Here is an 11,897-nt window from a genome sequence, read left to right as displayed (position 1 = left end):
TGGCTCATGTGGCCAGGGAAAGGAAAGTTTGGGGTCACCTGCTGGAACTGCCACCTCCACGACCCGGTTAAAGATGATGATGATGATGATGATGATGAAATACAATAAACAAGTAACAATAAACAATGCATAATGTTCCACATTAATGTTCCACATTATGCATCGTCTAAATTGAAACTCGAACTCTCCGTTTATTACTTTGCTATTAATATTGTTATTCATGTTTAAGTCATGTTCATAAATGCATTAGTTAACAATAATGAACACTTCATGTGACATGTTACCGAACATAATGATTGAGTATTTTGTTTTTGGTTCATCTTTGGTCAGTTTGCTAATCATATTATATTTGTCTTTCCTTTGAATCTTCAGGTGAACACAATAAGTATTAGCTCTTCACTCTGTCTCCTCACCAACACATTTCGACACTAACAAGAGCTTCAAGCGTGTCATCATCTCTACCGCTTTCACTATCTCTGATGACACTAGAAGTTAATGGTGCTGGTGCTCTCTCTCTCTCTCTCTCTCTCTCTCTCTCTCTCTCTCTCTCATCTCTCTCTCTCTGTCTCTCTCTCTCTGTCTCTGTCTCTCTCTCTTTCTCTCTCTCTCTCTCTCTCTCTCTCTCTCTCTCTCTCTCTCTCCCTCCCTCCCTCCCTCTCTCCCTCGCCCCTTCTGGCTGTCCTTACCTCCCTGTGCTCTATGTCTCACCACTTCCACACCTCTGGACATTTCCGTCCTCAAAAAAATCTACCTCTCTCTCCATTTTCCGTCCTCAAAAAAATCTACCTCTCTCTCCCCATCTCTCTCTCTCTCTACCCCCCCACTCTCCCTCTCTCCCCATCTCTCTCTCTCTCTACCCCCCTCTCTCTCTCTCCCTCTCTCCCCATCTCTCTCTCTCTCTACCCCCCCTCTCTCTCTCTCCCTCTCTCCCCATCTCTCTCTCTCTCTACCTCCCTGCCCCTCTCTCTCTCCCCATCTCTCTCTCTCTCTACCCCCCCCCCACTCTCCCTCTCTCCCCATCTCTCTCTCTCTCTACCCCCCCTCTCTCTCTCTACCCCCCCCCCACTCTCCCTCTCTCCCCATCTCTCTCTCTCTCTACCTCCCCCCCTCTCTCTCTCCCCATCTCTCTCTCTCTCTACCTCCCCGCCCCTCTCTCTCTCCCCATCTCTCTCTCTCTCTACCTCCCCGCCCCTCTCTCTCTACCCCCCCCCTCCCTCTCTCCCCATCTCTCTCTCTCTCTACTCCCCCTCTCTCTCTACCCCCCCCTCTCTCTCTCCCTCTCTCCCCATCTCTCTCTCTCTACCCCCCCACTCTCCCTCTCTCCCCATCTCTCTCTCTCTACCCCCCCCACTCTCCCTCTCTCCCCATATCTCTCTCTCTACCTCCCCGCCCCTCTCTCTCTCTCTACCTCCCTGCCCCTCTCTCTCTCTCTACCCCCCCTCTCTCCCTCTCTCCCCATCTCTCGCTCTCTCTACCTCCCCTCCCCTCTCTCTCTCTCTACCCCCCCTCTCTCTCCCTCTCTCCCCATCTCTCTCTCTCTCTACCTCCCCCCCCCCTCTCTCTCTCTACCTGCCCCTCTCTCTCTACCTCCCCCTCTCTCTCTCTTTCTCTCTACCTCCCCTCTCTCTCTCTCTCCTCCAGGTATCGTTGGTCAGTTTGGTAGCGAACACGTTGGGTTATTCAGAGTTTGCAGCCATCAAGTCCCTGCGCACCCTGCGGGCCCTGCGGCCGCTCCGCGCGCTGTCCCGCTTTGAAGGCATGAGGGTAAGAGGCAGTATTAAAGCACACAGAGCACAACTGAGCATGCTCTCTGTTGCTGGGGGAGCGCTTGGTTTGTAAGCCCATACGTCTGACCGCCACTGCGTCATTGGCCAGTATTGACCCTTCTCACCGGGGGGGGGGCATTTTGTGTGGAAAAGGCAGGGTAAACACAGGTGCACGCAAAACACTAATGAGGGTTTCACACTTCCACGATTGGAAGTTGGAAACCTTCATTAATGTTTGCTTGTACCTCTGTTACTTCCTGCCTTTTAGACACAAAATGACTGCCGTGAAAAAGGCCCATGATGGACAGAACATTCTGTTAGGAATAAAATAAATGTATGAACACGCAGACATCAATACAGTCTTCCACACTCACACATATGTATCTGATCTAGTACAGTGAAAAGACACAGTAGGCATGGAGGGACAGACGCAAGTCTCACTTTTAATAGCTTGAGTCTTGACTTGATGCATGAAGAGAAAATGTGAGACTTGACTTGACTTGTGGTGACTTGGGACTTGTACTTTGATGACTTGAAAAGGTTTCTAAAGTCTTGACTTGAGATCTTGTGTTTGTGTAAAATTACTTAGATTGAAAGTGATGAGATTTGTTCCAGCAGACGACTGAATTTAAATTCTGTTGTCTGAATGTGTACGGGGTGATTGAATTGATTGAAGTTGAAACTGATTATAGAAATCAAACTGCCGATGCTCTTACCAAGATTGTATCCTATTACATGTAAAACCGTATTGCATTGTAAAGTCCTAGATAATTCGTTTTCTTTAAGATACTGGACTCTTGATTTGTTCTGATTTGACTTGCTGTTCTACATTTAGGCTTGACACTTGACTGTAATGACTTGGACATGACTTGGTAATCTACATTTAGGCGTGTGCCCATAAGATGTGAGCCTGGCTTGGGACTTGAGCAAAGTTGACTTGGTCACACCTCTGAGGTCAATTAAACTCAACTTTTTAATAAACCATAAAGCCATAAAAACCACACTCTACAGCAGGGGTGCCCAAACTCTTTCCCATGAAGGGCCAAAACTCAATCTGGGTGGAGGGCCGAGGGCCAAAAATAAACGTTGTGGAATTACATTAAAATGTATTGTGTTTTATAGAAAATTAACATTCTAAATCTAAAATAACATTTCAATATAATAATCTACTTTTTATCTGTTTGGTAATTGTAATAATTTGCAATTGGTTATATATATTTAAAAAAAACATCTGCATTTGTGTTGAGCTTAAACATTTAATCAGTACCGTAAACACCCAGTTAAAAACAGTTGTATTTTCCACCTTTGTAATCAAGAGAGAAATTTGACTTAATTCACAACTTGAAAAATCCTCAAGGTACAGGGGCGGAGCGACCCTATCAGTCCAGGGGGGGGCGCTGGGCTGGCCATCCCCAAAAAAATGTTTTTAATTAAGGCCGGCGGCGAAGAAAAATGTGCCTTTTTTGCATGTTTGAATCTGTTTTAGCCATATTTAGTGGAATATCTCATTTTAAACACACCAATGTTATTGTCTATTGATTGAATTGCTCTCACACTCAGGCCTGGCCTGGCCTGGCATTTTTTTTTTGCATTTTTTCCCCCCAAATCCGTGGCGGGCCCCAAATTGGTCACCACTGCTCTACAGGAAGGAAAGATGAAGCTAGGGGACAGATTTTGGATTATTGCTCAATCTACTTCGTACTTTATGGAGTGGAAATTTCTCACGGAGCTACCTAGCTAGTAGCTAATCAGGTGAGAGAGCTCATCCCCCAGAAGGGGACATGGCTTAGAGGCTGGTCGAACAAATGGTAAATAACTTAACACTAGATAACTCAAAGAGGAACTAGTACTACCCCCCCAAGCCCAGTTCTGCATAAAGTTTGACATAATGCTAAACAGCATGCTACTGAAATCTGCTATTGGCTGATCTGTGGCGCCAGGCAATTATGTCACCAATCTATAGAGAACAACAGGTGGTGACATCACCTGGTACCAAAGATCAGCCAATCGCAGATGGCCATTTCAGCACCCTAGTTTTCACCATTAGATAAGAAAAAAAAACTCACACAGATGTAGGGTTTTAAATCAAGCGCTCCCCTGTTTTAAAGTATTTGACACACATTCACCCTCTCAGTGTTTCTGACCGTTTTTCCTCCCAGCTCGCTCCCTCTCACCTGGCATGCTCATCTCACCTCATCACCTTTAACCTCTTTCTCCTGGTGTTCCACTTCTTGAAGCATCTCAAGTCTTTCTCTTTCAGAAAAGAGAGAGGACAAACTGTGTATCTTCTGTTTGCATGTGGAATGAACTGTGATGTATTTGTGTCTGTATCTGTGTCAGTATTACTGTCAGTGTCACAGTGTCTGTATCTGTGTCAGTATTACTGTCAGTGTCACAGTGTCTGTATCTGTGTCAGTATTACTGTCAGTGTCACAGGCAGTGTCTGTATCTGTGTCAGTATTACTGTCAGTGTCACAGTGTCTGTATCTGTGTCAGTATTACTGTCAGTGTCACAGGCAGTGTCTGTATCTGTGTCAGTATTACTGTCAGTGTCACAGGCAGTGTCTGTATCTGTGTCAGTATTACTGTCAGTGTCACAGACCGTGTCGGTATCTGTGTCAGTATTACTGTCAGTGTCACAGTGTCTGTATCTGTGTCAGTATTACTGTCAGTGTCACAGACAGTGTCTGTATCTGTGTCAGTATTACTGTCAGTGTCACAGTGTCTGTATCTGTGTCAGTATTACTGTCAGTGTCACAGACAGTGTCTGTATCTGTGTCAGTATTACTGTCAGTGTCACAGTGTCTGTATCTGTGTCAGTATTACTGTCAGTGTCACAGACAGTGTCTGTATCTGTGTCAGTATTACTGTCAGTGTCACAGACAGTGTCTGTATCTGTGTCAGTATTACTGTCAGTGTCACAGTGTCTGTATCTGTGTCAGTATTACTGTCAGTGTCACAGTGTCTGTATCTGTGTCAGTATTACTGTCAGTGTCACAGACAGTGTCTGTATCTGTGTCAGTATTACTGTCAGTGTCACAGTGTCTGTATCTGTGTCAGTATTACTGTCAGTGTCACAGGCAGTGTCTGTATCTGTGTCAGTATTACTGTCAGTGTCACAGACCGTGTCTGTATCTGTGTCAGTATTACTGTCAGTGTCACAGTGTCTGTATCTGTGTCAGTATTACTGTCAGTGTCACAGTGTCTGTATCTGTGTCAGTATTACTGTCAGTGTCACAGTGTCTGCATCTGTGTCAGTATTACTGTCAGTGTCACAGTGTCTGTATCTGTGTCAGTATTACTGTCAGTGTCACAGACAGTGTCTGTATCTGTGTCAGTATTACTGTCAGTGTCACAGGCAGTGTCTGTATCTGTGTCAGTATTACTGTCAGTGTCACAGACAGTGTCTGTATCTGTGTCAGTATTACTGTCAGTGTCACAGGCAGTGTATGTATCTGTGTCAGTATTACTGTCAGTATCACAGACAGTGTCTGTATCTGTGTCAGTATTACTGTCAGTGTCACAGGCAGTGTCTGTATCTGTGTCAGTATTACTGTCAGTATCACAGGCAGTGTCTGTATCTGTGTCAGTATTACTGTCAGTGTCACAGACAGTGTCTGTATCTGTGTCAGTATTACTGCCAGTGTCACAGGCAGTGTCTGTATCTGTGTCAGTATTACTGTCAGTATCACAGACAGTGTCTGTATCTGTGTCAGTATTACTGTCAGTGTCACAGGCAGTGTCTGTATCTGTGTCAGTATTACTGTCAGTATCACAGGCAGTGTCAGTATCTGTGTCAGTATTACTGTCAGTATCACAGACAGTGTCTGTATCTGTGTCAGTATTACTGTCAGTGTCACAGACAGTGTCTGTATCTGTGTCAGTATTACTGTCAGTGTCACAGTGTCTGTATCTGTGTCAGTATTACTGTCAGTGTCACAGTGTCTGTATCTGTGTCAGTATTACTGTCAGTGTCACAGTGTCTGTATCTGTGTCAGTATTACTGTCAGTATCACAGACAGTGTCTGTATCTGTGTCAGTATTACTGTCAGTGTCACAGACAGTGTCTGTATCTGTGTCAGTATTACTGTCAGTGTCACAGTGTCTGTATCTGTGTCAGTATTACTGTCAGTATCACAGACAGTGTCTGTATCTGTGTCAGTATTACTGCCAGTGTTCTCTCTCTAAAAACGTTTAGAGAAGTGAGACAAAACTGCTTGATTTTCTTATTGGCATCCTACTGTAATTCAATGCAATGCTTTTCCCAAAAGTGTGTCTTGGTCAGAGGGGTTTAAAACATTCAAACACATTCATTCTGAAATATATTTTTTTTAGAAAACACACCTAGGTCTGTGTACTTTTTGGTCATTCTACATTAGTACGGTATTATTTGGTTCCAAAATTTAACGAAGTTGCAATTTGATTCTCATTTCAAAATCCGAAAATTAAATGCCAACTTTTTTGTTTTGTTTTCTTACTATCACTGTTTATTATCATATTACTATTACTATTTTATATTCTGTTTTACAAAGGAGAATAGGAAACGTATTGATTTTTAACCCAGGAAAACAAAATTGTCTTTTATTTTGTCCCCCTCCTTTTTTTTTACGAGAATCATAATCAATGTGAAACATTTGAATGTGGACCTGCAGTGCATGCTAGGGATGCTAGGGGTGGGGGGGGGGGGGTCTCACTTGCTTCGTCTCCTCGACTCTAGCGTAGGGTACTTTTAAGGGTACCGACCGCATTATATTGCTACTGCCGAGTACCAATTCAAGTCAAATCTATCTGCACCACATTTCATTATCTGCTGAGAGAGCATCTGTAAAATGTTCTCTAAATAAATGTTTGTGAAGGGAGTAAAATACCCCCCAAAAAAAGAGTACCTTTGGGTACCGGCACCGAATTTCAGCTACCGGAACCGGCATCGGTTCAAATGTGAACGGTACCCAACCTTACTCGCCTCCTTCACTCTCCTCTCATCTCCTTTCCTCACTTCCTCGCTTCCCCTTCCCCTTCCCCTTCCTCTCCACTCATCTACTCTCTTCTCTCTCATGCATGTTTCACCTTCTGCTCTCCTCTCCACTCGTCTGGTTTTTCCTGCCCTCTCTCCTTCCTTGTTCTCCTCTAGTCTCCTCATCTTTCATCTCCTCTCCTTTCCTCTCCTTTTGTCTCATTTCCTCCCCTCACCCCTTCCATCACTTTCCTATGGAGTTACTTGTGTCTAGGTTATAGGTTTGAGAGCAAAACCTTTATTGCAAGTAAAATACATTTTGATTAAACATGTATCCATTCATTACAAATCCAAAAGTTTGGTTTGCTCAATCTCGTGGGCTATGCTGAAAGATGTAAGACACTCTTCTATCGGCCAGTCTCGATCGGAGACTAAACATTTGGATTCACAAGCAAAACTTTTGGATTCGCATTCAAAACCTTTGATTCACAATAATACATTTTCAATCACAAATTTATCTTACTTACATTAAAACATTTTTTGCTTGCAGTGTCGATAGTTTTGCTCTCAAATAAATGTTTTGATTGCAAGGTTACTCCATTATTTCTCTCCTCTCCTTCCCTTACCTCCCCCCTCTCTCTTCTCCTCTCTCCTCCCCCTCTTCTGTATCTGGTTAATAAGATTAGGTTTCATGCCGCTTTACAAATGCTCTCTCTCTGCACCGGCAGGAGGCAAGAGGAAGCTAATTGTCCCAAAAAATACAAACCGTTTATAAAAAATACACATTCCAACAGACCCACACCTGACCGAACCGCTCCTCCTGCTGTCAGACAGCAGGCAGGGAACCAATCAACTTACTCGAAATGATCCTGCTTAAACCAGAGGGGATGCACACCAGGACTTACATTTACATTACATTACAGTCAAGAGCTCAGCTGTGGAACAAGCGAAAGCCCCTGGATCAGCAACATTACAAGGAGCCAATAGGAGGCTAGGGAAGTCAAAAGTAAAGCAGGAAACAGAATCTCATTGGCCAGATTCTCCGGCATGCCTGACCCGTCACGTGTAGAATAGTCTGTAAAAGGTGTGTTTGGGTGAATGTTTCGACTGGTAATGATGAGAACATTGACACCCAAAACTTATGGAAGTGATGCATTTTACTTGAGAAAAACAAACAGTGGCCTGTTTTTCTGAGATAATTGTCTCATTAATGCAGAAAAACAGAGCAGACTTTTTTCCATGAAAACTTTTCTCCGAATTCTGAGATGATTATCTCGTTTAACCTGGACTACAATTTCCCAACTTGACAAATGGGAACAATCATTTTTGAAATGGGTCCAGTATGAAACCATTTAAAAAACACAACACCTCAGCCTACAGTAAAACACTGTAATAGAGAGATTGACTTGTTTACACACAAACAGACTGGATCAAGTGAACGGTGAAGAAAAGCATTTTATTTCTCTGTAGGTCCGTTCCATCATGTTGTCAGCTACTTATAATGACAATCTGAGCCTGTCATTGTCAAAAAACAAAACAAGCACTTTTAGTGGACGTTCATTAACGGTTCACATTTGCCCCGTTTTGCGGCTGCCGGCTGAAGCGATCTCACTCACTGGACCAGTTAAAAAGAAGGGGAGAAGTCCCCATTAGTCACAAAAAGTAAATATGGTCCAGGTTGAAAAATACCGAAGTTACCCTTTAATTCAGAAAAGAACAGGGCTTTTTTTTCTCAAGTGAATGCATTACACTTCAGATCACCCATGTGCCTCCAGGGGATCATTAGCTCCAGTGCTGCATGCTAACACTTTAGCATACACTATGTTGAGCAATAGAAGCTCCATGCTAACAGTTTAGCATACACTATGTTGAGCAATAGAAGCTCCATGCTAACAGTTTAGCATACACTATGTTGAGTGATATGAGCTCCATGCTAACACTTTAACATGCACTATGTTGAGCGATAGAAGTTCCATGCTAACACTTTAGCATGCACTATGTTGAGCGATAGAAGCTCCATGCTAACACTTTAGCATACACTATGTTGAGCGATAGAAGCTCCATGTTAACAGTTTAGCATACACTATGTTGAGTGATATGAGCTCCATGCTAACACTTTAGCATGCACTATGTTGAGCAATAGAAGCTCCATGCTAACAGTTTAGCATACACTATGTTGAGTGATAGCAGCTCCATGCTAACACTTTAGCATACACTATGTTGAGCAATAGAAGCTCCATGCTAACAGTTTAGCATACACTATGTTGAGTGATATGAGCTCCATGCTAACACTTTAGCATGCACTATGTTGAGCGATAGAAGCTCCATGCTAACACTTTAGCATGCACTATGTTGAGCGATAGAAGCTCCATGCTAACACTTAAGCATACACTATGTTGAGCGATAGAAGCTCCATGCTAACACTTAAGCATACACTATGTTGAGCGATAGAAGCTCCATGCTAACACTTAAGCATACACTATGTTGAGTGATATGAGCTCCATGCTAACACTTTAGCATACACTATGTTGAGCGATAGAAGCTCCATGCTAACACTTAAGCATACACTATGTTGAGCGATAGAAGCTCCATGCTAACACTTTAGCATGCACTATGTTGAGCGATAGAAGCTCCCAAGCTAACACTTTACTGCACACCATGTTGAGCGATAGCAGCTACATGCTAACACTTTAGCATACACTATGTTGAGCGATAGACGCTCCATGCTATCACTTAAGCATACACTATGTTGAGCGATAGAAGCTCCATGCTAACACTTAAGCATACACTATGTTGATCGATAGCAGCTACATGCTAACACTTTAGCATACACTATGTTGAGCGATAGACGCTCCATGCTAACACTTTAGCATACACTATGTTGAGCGATAGAAGCTCCATGCTAACACTTTAGCATACACTATGTTGAGCGATAGAAGCTCCATGCTAACACTTAAGCATACACTATGTTGAGCGATAGCAGCTACATGCTAACACTTAAGCATACACTATGTTGAGCGATAGCAGCTCCATGTTAATACTTTAGCATACACTATGTTGAGCGATAGAAGCTCCGAGCTAACACTTTACTGCACACTATGTTGAGCAATAGCAGCTACATGCTAACACTTTAGCATACACTATGTTGAGCGATAGAAGCTCCATGCTAACACTTTAGCATACACTATGTTGATCGATAGCAGCTACATGCTAACACTTTAGCATACACTATGTTGAGCGATAGAAGCTCCATGCTAACACTTTAGCATACACTATGTTGGTAACTGTCTGCCTTTCCGAAGCCCTGCCACTCCGAACGTTAACTTCCATTATTCGGACTGGCGGTCGTTCACCTTTTTTTCATAGGCCCCACCATTACGAAAATTCCTGCCTTCATTATTCGAAATGTCGGCCCTTCCTCGTTTTTCTAAAGGAGCCGCCATTCCGAAGTTTGGATATTGTGTAATATGGCACAAATTTATAATGCCGACCTTAGGTTTAGGCGTGGGGGTGGGAGAGGTTAGGTTTTGGGTTAGGGTCTGGGGGAGGTTAGGTTCAGGCATGGGGGGAGGTTAGGTTTGGCGTGGGGGCTGGGAGAGGTTAGCTCCACTGACACGCCACAGACAGTCAAATCAAGTTCGGAGTGGCGGACCTTATGGAAATCGGAGTGGTGGGATTTCTGAGTGGCAATATTTCTGAGTGCCGATATTTCGGAGTGGCAGAACGTCGGAGTGGCAGCACGTCGGAGTGGCAGCATGTGACCCACTATGTTGAGCGATAGAAGCTCCATGCTAACACTTAAGCATACACTATGTTGAGCGATAGAAGCTCTATGCTAACACTTAAGCATACACTATGTTGAGCGATAGCAGCTCCATGCTAACACTTAAGCATTCATTATGTTGAGCGATAGCAGCTCCATGTTAATACTTTAGCATACACTATGTTGAGCGATAGCAGCTCCATGCTAACACTTAAGCATTCATTATGTTGAGCGATAGCAGCTCCATGCTAACACTTTAGCATACACTATGTTGAGCGATAGAAGCTCCATGCTAACACTTTAGCATACACTATGTTGAGTGATAGCAGCTCCATGCTAACACTTTACCACACACTATGTTGAGCGATAGCACCTCCATGCTAACGGTCAAATGTTCTCATCACTTGACAGCTAAAGTCTCCAATGGGACACTATGGGATCTACCAAAAGCTTAATTCTGCCCCATGCCTGAATTTATCAATTTTCAAGATTTTCAAGTCTATTTTGTTGTATTTACGACCTGTGTCAATGTGTGTGTGTGTGTCTGTGTGTTCCCTTTCATGTGTGTATGTATGTGTGTATGTGTGTATGTCTCTCTCTCCCTCCCTCTCTCTCTACCTGCCTCACCCCCCTCTCTCTTTCTCTCTCTCCCTCTCTCTCTTCTCTCTCTCCCTCCAGGTGGTGGTGAATGCTCTGATTGGTGCGATCCCATCCATAATGAACGTCCTGCTGGTGTGTCTGATCTTCTGGCTGATCTTCAGCATCATGGGCGTCAACCTGTTCGCCGGGAAGTTCGGCCGCTGTATGAACCGCACCGGCTACGTCTACAACGCCTCCTTCGTCAACAACAAGACGGACTGCCTGGCGCTCAACGACACACAGTTCTACTGGAGCAAGGTCAAGGTCAACTTCGACAACGTGGGAGCCGGATACCTGGCGCTGCTGCAAGTGGTGAGAGAGGGCAGTGCAGTATGGAACATACTACTGACAGAAAAACTGTATTTGAACCTTTACTAGAGGAATACCTGTGCAGTGTATCGTTTTTGCACAGTATCGCAAGTCCGGCCGTTATTCTGCGCAGGCCTCGCTCACAGAGTTGGCATGCAGCCTCTCGTCTCTGTCCCCAGACGGTTTTCATATTCCAACTCCGCCCAGATGTGTGTCTCCACTCTGGAGCTCTCCATTGTGCTGAACCTGTGTTGACTCATTTTGCCCATTAATCGGCCCTAATTTACCTCATTAAACAATCTCATTCCATGAGGTCACCCGCATGGGTGCTCTTTACACTTCCTGAAAGATTCAGCTCGATCGCACATAAAATGCAGTGTTTTCTCTGCGGTGGTCGGAGTCAATTATCAATATCTGGTCATTAAAAATAGTTAATAAAGTGACACTTGAATGCAAAACAAACGTT

General features: G+C 43.9%; 1 protein-coding gene across 1 annotated transcript in view; it reads left to right on the top strand.

Annotated features, from left to right (window-relative positions):
• Positions 1 to 11,897, top strand: part of LOC310798312 (sodium channel protein type 5 subunit alpha-like) — a gene marked incomplete at both ends in the record, with an annotated part of 197,485 nt that overhangs the window by 148,897 nt on the left and 36,691 nt on the right. The window contains 2 exons of the mRNA XM_083660822.1: positions 1,636 to 1,764; positions 11,162 to 11,434. Of these exons, the coding sequence (XP_083516948.1) occupies positions 1,636 to 1,764; positions 11,162 to 11,434 (402 nt within the window). The remainder of the gene's footprint in view (positions 1 to 1,635; positions 1,765 to 11,161; positions 11,435 to 11,897) is intronic.

The sequence above is a fragment of the Poromitra crassiceps genome (genome assembly GCF_964638095.1).
Source record: "Poromitra crassiceps genome assembly, chromosome: 2".
Classification (NCBI taxonomy): Eukaryota; Metazoa; Chordata; class Actinopteri; order Beryciformes; family Melamphaidae; genus Poromitra; species Poromitra crassiceps.
This window is presented reverse-complemented; position numbering and strand designations above follow the sequence as displayed.